This window comes from Rhopalosiphum maidis, chromosome 1 (assembly GCF_003676215.2).
Source record: "Rhopalosiphum maidis isolate BTI-1 chromosome 1, ASM367621v3, whole genome shotgun sequence".
Taxonomy (NCBI): Eukaryota; Metazoa; Arthropoda; class Insecta; order Hemiptera; family Aphididae; genus Rhopalosiphum; species Rhopalosiphum maidis.
In genome coordinates this window covers 42,020,703-42,034,137 of record NC_040877.1, presented here as the reverse complement: position 1 = coordinate 42,034,137, position 13,435 = coordinate 42,020,703, and the positions used below count along the sequence as shown (strand labels likewise).

Below are 13,435 nucleotides of genomic sequence, written 5' to 3'. Positions count from 1 at the left end.
CTAAACATAAAAAAAAAAAAATACATTTACAATATTATAAGTATTAATAAATTCTGAAAATTATTCAAAATAATTTGTTTTGTAATCTGAAAACGTATTTATTGTATTGATACTAGGTATTCAAGTGATAAATTAAAAATATAATTACTCTAATTAATTAGTTTTAAGATTACATAACATATTTTCATCATCTATATAAATTGAATTTAAGCTTTTGATTTTTTTTCATAGTTAATTATTTTTAAACTATAAAATCTTATAACTAAGTTCTTTAGTAAGCATTGGAATTTTATAAAAAATAATTCTATTAAATAATTAAATTAAATAGTTATTACTAAAGACATCGTCTCTATTCCAGTTGACATTTATATTGTTTGCTGATAGCCTTTTTTTCTTTGCTAAATCCTTTGACGATGCTTTTTTTCAACTTCAATGTAGCTGCTATTTTTCCAGCCTATTGTTCACTTTGGATCTTACTAGATAAACATTTATTGAAGATAACTTAACATCCAATAATGATAAATTAGTTTCTACTATTTTTGCACAGTTTTCATTAACTTGTTTGAAATGACAATTATTTTAATGTGTTTCCCAATTTGCTCTTATTCTAAGATATTTATATGTTTATTTACTAATAAAATATGTATATATTTATTTTATTAATTCATATCTCAATTTTTTATTTTGTTTTTATATTTTATTTCTTTTATTGCTTTTACTATAGCTTATATTTGAATATTCAAGTCATCAAATTTAATACTTATGTATTAAACTAAAACAGCTAATTCCTGAAGTAGCTTCTTTGAGCCAGAAAAATACTTTTTTTAAGGGATATTATTAATAGATACAGTGAAATTTCCAATTAACGGTCACCGAAGGGACCATAAATAATGACCGCTATTTAGAGGTGGCCATCCTACAGAGGTGACAATACATGGCATAACACTTGATGGAACCAAAAAACCTAACTGTTACATAGAGATGACTGTTAACAGAAGTTTTACTGTATTTGATTTTCCACAATAAAACTAAATCATTTCAAACACTACCAGTATTATTATATTTCTACTCAGTTTACTAAAATTCTCTTCCCTTTAACATTGTTCATGTGACATTTTAAATGTGCTAAATGTCACATCATTTTCAAAAATTACATCATAAAATCTGGAAATGATAATATGTTTGATAAATTAAATTTATTTTAGTTATAATAATTATAAACTTATATCACTTCAATTAAAGCAGAACATAAATTATGAAAACAATATAAAACAAAAACACAGATAAGCAAACTACATTCATTAACTGGTAGATAAAACAATCTTTTACAATGAATACACACAGAGGCATAGCCAAGATTTTTTTATAGGGAGGAGCTAAATATTTTTAACATGAGTTTAACTTGAAATTAAATTATTATTAGCCCTTTAGTTTTTGGAAACTAAAATCATAAAATTGTATTTTTAGCTCCATTTTCTTCTCAGAAGTTTCAGGTAATCTGATATACCTATAAAACAAATTATTAATAATATGTAAATATTACAATAATATAGAAACTACACAAATGAAACTAATTCGATTAACGTTATAACATAAGCAATGCTAGATAGGGTAAGTACTGACCCACCGAGTTTAGATCTTTTACTAGTCCAAAACTCATTAAAATAGATTAGAGCAATTAAGTTTATTATTCAATCTACTAATATAGAATCTGGCCTATCAAGTTACATTACAAATTACACTCAATGACTAACTGAATGTCTGAATCTATCAAGCTTGAACAAAAGAACACATAAAAAATCTAAAAAAAAAATCTCAATGGGACCAATAACTGTGCAGTAGAACAGTGTTTCTCAACCTTTGTATTATGGCGACACTCTATTAAAAATTTTCATACTTTGTGACACACAATAAAAATAAGAATAATACCTATTAGTTTTTGTAAATATAGTGTCAAAAAGGTTCATACATTTAATATTAGTACTTCCCGCGACACGTTTTTGAAAAACACAATTGAAACTGTACAAAGCTATTTTGGTATATTTTTTTTAAAACATAATATTTGATTTTGTTTTGGTGTTTTATCATTACATACATATTTCTAAAAATTTTTATTCAATACTTGAAAGTACAAGGAAATATTTAGAAATAGAAATAGAAAATTTTAATAAACTATTAAAAAGCAAACATTTTTTAAGTTCAAGTTTAAAAAAGCTATTGTAAGCAACTTTCCATATTAAAATATGGTATTTTTAAATAATTATAAAAATATTAACCATGTTGGTATAAAATAATATCGAATTTGGTGTTATATGATTTATCCCTTAGTAAAATACAAATAAATATATGTAATTTATTCTTCTAATATATCATTTACATCATTGAATGAAATTAAATATGTGAAAAATCAATGTAACATGAAGTACATACATGATATAAGAATACTGTATCTATGTGTGGTGTAAGAATATATAGGTACTAAAACGTAAATGTAAGCTGATATCTTAATTCAAATTAACAAATATCATGTAGGTACTGAAGTGTTAAATGTAAACAAACATATATAATATACACATTTACAAAATATTTTATTGGTTATGTAAGTAAATACATAGGTCAACTTACCTGTTAGTTGAATTTTTTAGCTAATCAACTTTTTTGTTTAGAACTTTGTCTCCTGTGAATTTTGGTAAATAAAATCATCTAACAAACTCATATTCGTCAAACAAGTTTAAATAATCAATATGTGATTGAAATGATCTATTTTTCCTAACATACACATTAAATGCTGCTATTCCATCTTCAAAATCTGACAAATTGCCGCTATCTTCGACAATTAATAACCCATTATGCACAGCTCGTGACATATTGTATAAATTATTATAAGCACCAAAAACAATACAAATAATTAGACAATACAGTTTCACGACAGTCGTTTGTGCATTAAACTAAAAATTAAAAACCAAAATTGTCAAAAATAATACAGCTACAAATTTAAATTATAAACAATATTTTAATATTGAATATTGATAAATGAAAAGTTTATTATCAATAATATTATCATTGCTTGTATTGATAAAAAAACATAATAACAACCAAAATTTTTTTTATATATATTTTTAGTCCGTGCATTTATTTTTTAATCGCCAAATCATACAGTTGTAGTCCTGATAAGTGATAACCATTTAACGGAAACGTCGGAAACTGTACTGGGTACTGACATTAATTATATTATTTTAACCGAGCCTGTCAGAAAAGACCTAAAGAGTTATGTAGTACTAATGGCATATTGGTATTATCTAATATCTATTTAAAGACTTTTTTCATCTCAGATCTCAGTGACTGAACTCTATAGCAAGTACTGAATACTGAATAGTGAACTCACGTTTGGGAACTACTGGTGATTAGTGAATATAGAATTATTAAATATTTATGAAGGTTATTTAAATACCAAAGTGGTGATGGTGAAAGTAAACTGTAAAAGGTAAAAGTATCAGTAAATAAAATTACCGCTGATATCCTACATGTATATATGGTATAATCAATGGAAATGGGTTGTAGATACATATTTTATATACTAAAAAAAATAATTTAATTGTAGATAATTTAATCGAATTTTTTAATTTAAGTAACGACATAATAATATTATCTTAAGTAGATTAATAGACTAAAGTAGTTGAATGTATTATGTATTTATTTAAAAAATTGTGTTATTGTAAAACCAATTTTTAAGCTAGTCACAAGCAATAAATTTTAACATATTTATTTTATTGGAAACTTAAAAAGCTTACGGGTGTTGGAATTCAATAATTTGTTTTTGTCAGGTAGTCAGGATGTCTACTATATTAGTAAATTACGAGGGGTCAGTTCAGATAATTTCATTTAATCGTCCAAATAAACTAAATGCCATATCATTTCAGGTAATTATATGAATAAATCGAGATGCATATTATATTTATTTTATATTGTACTTGCTTAACTTATTTAAATATTAACTTTGTATTATTTACAGTGCTATAATGAAGTGACTAAAGCTCTTAAAGAAGGAGCTAAAAATGATACTGTTTTTTTTACCATATTAACTGGTGTAGGAAAAGCCTATAGTAGTGGTACGGACTTATTGGATAGTTCTGCTATGGAAGTTGAAGATCATTTAATTGCAACACGGTATATAAATATTTCACATAGTTAACTATACTTTTTTCATATATATATAATACTTATTAAAATATGAGATTACGTATACAGAGACTTTGTAAGAGCATTCATAGATTATCCAAAGTTGTTAGTTGCATTAGTCAATGGTCCAGCAATTGGAATTGCATGTACTACATTAGGACTTTGTGATCTTGTGTATGCAACTAAAACAGTAAGTTAATTAGGCATATAATGAGTACTAAATTTCTATAAAATATTGTTCAATTTTAGGCAACATTTTCATGTCCTTTTCACAGATTGGGTATTACCGCTGAAGGATGCTCTAGTATTACATTTCCATTAATTATGGGCAAGACTAGGGTAAATAAATTTGTTTTAAAATATGAATATATTATTAGTATGAAATCTACATTTAAATCAATAATCCACTAAAATCACAAATATGCGTATATATTTCGCATTATGTAATAATTTTAGCTAGCATTTATTATAATCAATATTTCCATTCTTTATCAAAGGATTTTATTAATTAATTTAAAGACTTATAGTATGTAGTTTACTTACTACTTAGTATTTATAATAAAAGAAAATCTTGCTAACTTATTGATTGTCTGATCACACAGTGAGATAAGTATTGTGCATAAACACAATATGTGTATTTTACAAAGTTATCTGTGCTAGTCAAAATATTAAAGCCATTACAATTTGGAAAGTCCTTAAATTTCTCTGTGTAAAATTAAACCATAATTAGTGTATACTTATTCAATTACTCTAGCGAATATTACTTAAAATTGTATTTACTCTTTAGGCAATTGAATTTTTGTATTCTGGTAAGACATTGAATGCTATTGATGCCCAGAAAATTGGCTTAGTCAATGAAATTATCAATGATGGATTAAATGGAAGAAATCAATTAATTAAAAAAATCATGACTGAAATAGCATTGTATAAACTGGTAAAATATTTTTTCATTTATTTTTTTCAAAAATCATATTTGTTAATTATCATAAGGATTAATTAAATTTTTTTTTTAATTTCAACAATCTTTATAGCCTATAGTGTACACAAAATCAATGATGCTAAATGGTGTGATCACAAAAGATGAACTGCACAAAGCTAATGATAGAGAGATTGAAAGACTGATAGAAAGATTGAATTCAGATGACTTTCAAAATGCTATTAATAACTATTTTAAAGAAAAAATGTTAAAGAATAAGTTATAAAGTTCCCTAAAAAATATGCATCTAAAACTAAATTATTAATCATTGTATACAATGGTTTATGTTTTAACAATTATTATTTACTTTTACATCACATTATAATCAATTTACTTATTTTAAAAAATTGGTTGCAATATTATCTATAGTTAGGTACTCTACTAAGCATTACTAATAGGTAATAGGTATATATAATTTTTAAACGTTAAACATTGTTATTATTCTTTTATTTTTTGCTTATTTATAAATGCTCCTGACACTTACCACAGAATGGGTTGGTATAGATGGGTGATGGTTACATATCAAATATAAACAAATGCTGTGAAAATTATTGTTGTAAAATTATTTAGTATTTTAGTGTTGTTGATATTTTTAGATGATTGATGAAACACCCCCCCAAAAAAAAAAAGTTTTTATTATAATTACATTGTTTTTTAATTACTTTTTATTGAAAACATATGTATAACAGATAATCTGAACAATTACAATATAATATTTTATTAGTTATTCATTTTGTTTTGTTATGTACCTACCTCTTGCCTACTGTATTTAGTCACTGATTGCTAATAGTTCCTGTTTTTCCTTAATTGGTTTTCCCCACTAAGAAATGTACAGGGCATTTTTACTTTTGACTTTCCAAAATATCAACTACATTTACTTTTCTATCAAAAAAAGTAATAAAGTTAAAAATCAAATTTTACTGCTCCAAGCAGTGATGGCATGCACAAAAAGTAAAATCAATATATTCATTACACTACAATATTTAAACCATGCCTAATAGTTTAAACTATTTAAAGTCTCAATGAGAAAATTAATTTTTTTTTTAAGTCAGACAGGACTCAATTAGTATTTACTGTAAACATTCAAAAGCGTCTGTTTATTTACTCTAGTTTACCCTGTGTTGCGTGTTGCGATAGTATTAGCAACAATATCTAATAATTAATAATAATACTTGTACAACTCTGGACATCTCGTATGATATTGTATTAGTTGTAAGTTTGTAAATTATAATTTGTATCCAAATATCCATGACAAAATATATTAATATATTATAAATTATAATATATTTTTTCATGCAAAAATCTGTATTTTAAGTTTCTATTTTTAGTGTTTACAAGACTGCAAAGTGCAAATAGTGCAAAATGCAAATAACTACGGCAAATCCGCCATCCGGATCGTGATAATTATGGGTATTCTGCGTATTCTTATTTAATATTTTCTTTATTATCTATGGAATAACCACAGTCCACTGAGATAGATAACAACTACTATCTTAGTGCCCAAGGTGGATATACACCAAGGTTAATATAAACAGAAGGTTCGATCGTGTTGGATGGTGAATAATTATCAGATGCGGGGTAGATAACAAAGACAAATTTGAAATATAATAATATGCTGCTGCCATCCTGGAATTAATTATTTAAGATTTGTGTATCCCAATTACAGAAAATTTGTACTTCTTAATTTAAAATATAAAATAAATAATATACTTAATACGTTCTATTGTAAAGAATGTGATTTTGGTATTGTTATAATACTGAAATAAAATAAAATATCGTATAATCTAAACCAATAATAAAGAATAATATACATATTAGAGAAATTAAAAACAATAGTTATTCATATGAAATTTAAAAAAATACAAAATATATAATATAAAAAATATAAAATGCCTAATTTATTTTGTAATAGTTTACAAATTATTAAAAATCGTTTTAATTGTTAAGACGTTTTTCAATGTTGTTTTTATAAAACAATATTATTGGATACTCTAATGACAAATTAATAATGACAAAATGAACTAAATAAAATTATAAATAGAAAATTTGTACATTTTTTTAGTCATTAGGTGATTATTTTACTATTTATTATTATTATAAAAAAACTTTCAAAATGCCTGGCATGAATTGTGCTGTTGCTGTATACAAAAATATTAAGTATAAATCAATAAAAGAAAGCAAAGATATATCATTTTTTACATTCCCTAAGGATGGGAGAAGAAAAATTTGGGTACTTAAATGAAAAAGAGCCGATCTAAATTGATCCTGATACATCTTTTATATGTTCAGAACATTTTACAAAGGATGATTTTGAATTAAATTTTAAAATAGAACTGGTTGGTGGACCAACTAAGAAAAAACTTAGAAACTGTGGTAAGTTAAAAGCAATATTTATTATACTAGCCACTGGAATTCACTAAGTATGCAGTTCAAAATCTGATTTTTGGAACTTCAAAATATTGTACTTAAAGAAAAAATTTTCTTGAGATTTTTTTTTTACTACTTAAAAAAGAGTAATGTGTGGAGATGCTAAATAATATTTTTAAATGTCAATCTCCTTTTTTACTGTAACTAAATTAGCATATACATTTTCTGAAAATGTTGAAGTAGCAAAATCAAAATTTGAATGAGTATATCTTAAGTTAATTAACTTTGTGTATCTACTAAAAGTATTCTAAAAGTAATAGGTAAATGATTAAAGTACATTGTTTAAAATATTTAAATATGTAAATATTTTAACTGTTTAATAAATTATAATATATTTTAGTTATTATTAATTTGAACTTTAATTATACAACCATACAAGGTATAGCAAACACCTGGCAGTAATCTGTTCTAATCAATGATTTACAATTTTTATGTAAATTGTGATGAGGCTTGTGTTATTAGTACATTATATAATTGTTTATTTTTTATTCTTAAATTAATTTTTTTTTTGTTATGAATTAATTTGGAACGTATTAACTTTTTCAAAATACTCTTTTTGTACTTAAGTAAATATGAAATTCTTTTTATACGTTGAGCTGGTATAATTTTTATATTTTGTTACACCGGTATTACTTGATTTCCAGCAATACCATCTATAAACTTAAGCATAAAAGAAGGAATAGCATTACCTTCTCCAAATGTAACACCTTTAAGCTCGAGTTCTTTGCGTATGAAAAAAAAAAGACCACAATAACCTAATAAGTTTGTTAAGTGAAGAAGGGCCGTCTGTTCAACAGGTGCTTAATTATACAAATCTTAATATTAATTACTTTGTTTAATACATAAAATATATTTATTACAAAATATCAAATAACTCTAGGATTTACCATATGAAAATGTAATACAAGCTTTATATTAACCTTGGACGTACACCACGGTTTAAGATATCTAAACCGGGATATACACATTATTATCACAGAAAAATATAACAACAATCTTATCTTGAAAAGTCGGATTAAACACGTTAAGAACCACTGGAAACGTGGTGTGGTTCGGATTATTTTTCCGTCGCTAACTTCTGACCGTGGAAAAAATCACGCGTCGCCGACTGCCCAGTGTTCTGGTGCCGAATACCGATCTCCCCTGTCCCCACCGTTTCAGAGTGCACCGCCAACTTTATTTGTCGTCACTCATAGTCTTAAAAGTCACCATAACGTGACATTATCAAACTTTGTTATACTATTTTCGTCTTCTAAGTTTTTCTTTGATTTAAAAATTTGTTTTTGGTGATCGAACAACGTTTACTATGGCGTCCAGACGAATCGATCCGAAAGGCAAAGAATCATATTCAGCCGTAAAATACGTACAAGTTGAAGGATTGGTGAGTAGTAATGCATGCTTAATGCCCATAGATTTAATTTATCAAAAAACAACATTACTAATACGAACAAATGGCGACCGGTTTGGGCGCTAAACATTTTGTCTACAGGCATTGATGAAAATTGCAAAACACTGCCATGAAGAGTGTGCCAGTGACGTGATCATCGCACAAGGAGCGCTTTTGGGTCTGGTTGTTGAAGATCGTCTCGAGATCACAAATTGTTTTGCCTTTCCGAAGAGTGTAGACGAATCCATCAACGATGGTCAGTTACTTGTCATGTTATTCACGATATGGTTAATACTTAGTGAAAGTACTCTGAGTGCAGACTATTTGTCATTTAACCCCGTTGTACCTATATATTTATAATTACACTTTAGATATACTATAGTCTAAAGAATGTTTTATACTTTTAAAATTCCATCCATGTTCTATTTCTTTTATTCTACTGGTTTGGATATATTGCATGATCATTTTGATTGTATTTAGGTTTTAAACAATATAATTTAAAAATCAATTTATCTATTAATTAAAAATTTTACTTACTTATAATTCAAATAATAATTCATATCTAAAAAAACTTAAAAGTACAATACAATTAAATATATTTTATTAAATTGAGAGAAATAAATTAACTTTATATTTTTTTTTTGTCACTACAGTGTCTATTTTTATTTCTTTAAACATCCATCCACCTTAATATAAAACATATTTTAAAATTGTAGAAGTAATAGATATATAATTTTTTCTATTTGTTCAATCAAGATTAGATCAGGTTACAATTATAATTTATATAAATATGTTGAAATTCTGAATAAAATGTCCTGGATTAAAAAAAAACTTTAATTTATGTTTATTTTGTAGAAAAATATCAATTAGATATGATGAAAAGTCTTCGTCAAGTTAATGTTGATCATTATCACGTTGGATGGTATCAAAGTTCTGATGTTGGTAATTTTTTGAGTTTACCATTGTTGGAATCGCAATTTCATTACCAAACTAGCATAGAAGAATCTGTTGTTTTAATTTTCGGTAAGTGTTACTGATATATTTATTTGCTAAGCACTAGTATATCATAGTTTAAGTGGTCAAAATATTGAATTATAATAATTTACAGTGTTTGAATGTTTAAGTAGAACTTTGTTTTTTCACTTAAACATTTTTCTCAAACAATAAAATAGTTTAAAACTATTTTAATTTGTGTTCAGTTTTAAATTTTTAAACTTATTAATCTTTTCTTTATCCAAAGATTCTTATAATCAATGCCGCAACTACCGCCTGAGGGGCCTTCAAATTGTATGTATCGGGGCCTCAGATTTGTATGAACTTTTTTTTTGTATATAATGCAAAATTCCAAAATACGATTTAAAAAAAAATAATAATCTTTATCAGCGTGAAATGTAAATAATAATTTATTATGTGATATTATATGGTAGTCAATTTCGTCCGAAAGAAACACATACTGGAAACACCATACGGGTTAACTCTAACCAATCACAACAAATTATATGATTATATAATGTAGTAATATTAATAAATAATAAGTAAACACTCATCAGTCATCATACGATTATGAGAACCGCTTATGTTTTATTGTTAACGTTTGTTTTCGTACTTTGTGTCTACTGTCTTTGTTGTACGTGTTTGGTAGTATAGATTTAGTTTGTATTTTATGGATAGGAAGCTTGATATAAATTAAGAAAATCTTTGCTAGTTTTTAATCTTCGTTACAGTTTTGTACCACTACATACAACAATTGTCCAACTTAAAGAAAGGTTCACAGATTTATACAAAGTATCTAACAAATTTAATTTTCTTGTACCTCAAAATATTTTAAAGCGTAGTAAACATGATGTTATAAAGGCAACTTATGACTCAACTATTTTATAAAAATGACATCAGTACAGATATTATTAGACAAATGTTATGTATTAAAAATATATTTAAAGACTCTCTAAAAACAATATACAACTATAAAAAATCTTTTGCAGTGTCTATTAGACATTTAGACAATGGTGTGGCCTAAATGCAGAACGTTTATTTTTCAAATTAAAAATTATTTAAGATGACGTCTCATCCGCATGTGTTGTCTCCGTCTTGCACATGTACAACATGGTAAATTTTTGTTCACCAGTTTCAATAGTGTGCTTTTAGTTTTAATATTAGAGTGAATTAACCTATTATCAAACTTTTAGGTAAGAAAATTATCTGTGTTCTCTTGTTGGCTTTTTACGATATTTCAATTTTTAAGTAAATTATGATCATTTTCAAATATTTATTAATTTCATACTCATAACTCGCCTAAAAATTACAATATCGTAAAATGTCATTTGTGTTAATTGATCTTAACAACATTTATTGTCCTGTAAACATACATTGTTTCCAATTAAGTTGTTTCATAGGTTTCAAAAGTTTTTGAGGTAGAGTGGAAGTTGAAATTATATGAGAAAATAGCATAAATATTTATCTTTTTGGTGTATGATATTTGAATACTATTGTATACCTACTTCTCCCTCCCATGAAATCATAGATCATTAATTCATCAACGACTCAACATTTAGACACTACTGACAATAAGGGGCATTAGGAGCCTTTAAAATTAGCTGGCACCTGGGCCTCAAAATTGTAGTTGCGGCACTGCTTATAATGTTGTTTTGTATTTTAAATAACATTTTACTACCATATTATATTTTAAATATGGACAAACATTAACATTTTTTTTTATATTCAAGAGTACTTTATCCGTGTATGATATATTGTTTCCATCTTATAAACGTACATACCAAATTTGTGTTCAGTAGAATCAATTTTGTGTTGTAATCTTTAATATTAGAATGAATTGATCTATGATCAAAATTGAAAGTAATAACATTATCTGTTAACTCTTTTCAATTTTTTAATGATAATTAACTTTTTTATGAATCATAACTTTCTTTAAAATTTTAATATCACAAAAAAAAACAATTTGAAATAACAAAACTAACCCTTACGTTAGATAATAGATCACAGTTTACTCAGAAATTAGAGTTAACAAAAAATTTGTTTAACTGAAAATAAATTTGTTATGTTGTATGTTTTTATTCATAATGTTTGTATCTCAATTTAATATATTAATAATTAATAAATTACTTTTGTTTTAGATGCTCCCAAAACCAATCGTGGGTTTTTGTCCTTAAGCGCTTACCGTCTTACACCTCAAGCTTTAACTATGTTTAAAGAAAATGATTTTCTACCAGATACATTGAAATCATTGAAAGTTGGTTATGATCATTTATTAGTGAAAGTTCCAGTTGTTATTAAAAATTCCACATTGACTAATATACTTCTCTCAGAATTAAGTTTTAAGATTAAGGTTGAAGAAGGTTCTGAACATTTGGATATTGGCACTGCGTAAGTAATACAACATGATTCAATACTTTAATCATACATATAAGTTTACATAAATGACATATTATTATGATTCTTATAGTACTGTGTTGGAAGGGCAATTACGTCATTTAATGGACCGAGTAGATGATCTTAATCAAGAAGCCATCAAATTCAATCGCTATCAACAAGCAGTTGTGCGCCAATCTACAGAAAAACACCGTTACTTACAGAAACGAGTAATATATATTTTTTTTTTTTCATTTAAGTAAGAACCAAGTAAATTGCAATCTAAATAATTTTTATTTTAAATAGGCTTTAGAAAATCAAGCACGAGCTGCGAAAGATGAGCCACCATTACCTGAAGAAGACATTACTAAGATATTTAGAGCATTACCAGTACCACCTAGGTTACCACCAATGTTAATGGCTACTCAAGTTGATGCATATGCTGAAGAAATAGCCAAATTTTCTACTCAGTCTTTGGCTAAATTGTATATGACCAAAGCTATGAACACAAACAACTGATTGAAAATTAAAACTTATGTATGATATTCTGAAATGGAGTAAATACGTTATTTTATATTTATACAAATAATAAAAAGAAATCATACTCTCTATTATGAGAGTAAATGAAATGTATAAGTATACAATTGAGTATATTTATTACATTTTTAATACTTTCCTTTGTCATTATTTTTGTGCTTTAAAATGTAATATTTAAATGCTGAAAATGATTTTTTTGGTTAATTTTATATTATCATTATTTCTTATTAAATATAGATACTGAATCATTTATTTTGGGTTTAGCTTCGAATTGTTGACATAGATATTTCTAATGACTTCCAGATTTTTTTTCATTATTCAGTGTTTCAAGTAAAAAATTAAATTATTAAATTAAACATTTTGTAAAACTTTTGTGTATTTTTCTACTAGAGTTTTAGTATTTAAATAATGTTTAGATGGTAGTATTCTGCATAATAGGTATCCAGACAAATATTTACCCAGAAAAAGTAGTCTGTATAAGCCTATCATTTGTATTAGAAATTTGGTATCATGTCATTGATGACATGAAATCAAAAATTATTACATACACATTAATTTTATTT

At 25.7% G+C, this 13,435-nt stretch overlaps 2 protein-coding genes across 7 annotated transcripts; both read left to right on the top strand.

The window, feature by feature from the left end:
• The first annotated feature begins 3,109 nt into the window (after nucleotides 1-3,109).
• On the top strand, nucleotides 3,110-5,854 carry LOC113548260 (enoyl-CoA delta isomerase 2, mitochondrial-like). 6 transcript variants are annotated; one of them, XM_026949056.1, is made up of 7 exons: nucleotides 3,110-3,213; nucleotides 3,825-3,920; nucleotides 4,013-4,167; nucleotides 4,249-4,369; nucleotides 4,429-4,518; nucleotides 4,967-5,113; nucleotides 5,211-5,854. In XM_026949056.1, exons 2-7 carry the CDS (start codon nucleotides 3,834-3,836, stop codon nucleotides 5,379-5,381), a joined length of 771 nt encoding a protein of 256 aa, XP_026804857.1. In that variant the 5' UTR covers nucleotides 3,110-3,213; nucleotides 3,825-3,833; the 3' UTR covers nucleotides 5,382-5,854. The 6 variants fall into 6 exon arrangements, with proteins under 6 accessions (XP_026804857.1, XP_026804858.1, XP_026804856.1 ...); XM_026949057.1 differs by having other exon boundaries at nucleotides 3,195-3,213; nucleotides 3,829-3,920; XM_026949055.1 differs by lacking the exon at nucleotides 3,110-3,213 and adding an exon at nucleotides 3,224-3,400 and having other exon boundaries at nucleotides 3,829-3,920.
• Nucleotides 5,855-8,706: 2,852 nt separating this feature from the next.
• Nucleotides 8,707-12,974, top strand: LOC113558453 (eukaryotic translation initiation factor 3 subunit H). Its single transcript, XM_026963912.1, has 6 exons — nucleotides 8,707-8,963; nucleotides 9,072-9,225; nucleotides 9,825-9,992; nucleotides 12,101-12,350; nucleotides 12,430-12,565; nucleotides 12,642-12,974. The coding sequence occupies exons 1-6, from the start codon at nucleotides 8,889-8,891 to the stop codon at nucleotides 12,852-12,854; spliced, it is 996 nt and encodes a 331-aa protein (XP_026819713.1). The 5' UTR covers nucleotides 8,707-8,888; the 3' UTR covers nucleotides 12,855-12,974.
• Nucleotides 12,975-13,435: the final 461 nt, after the last annotated feature.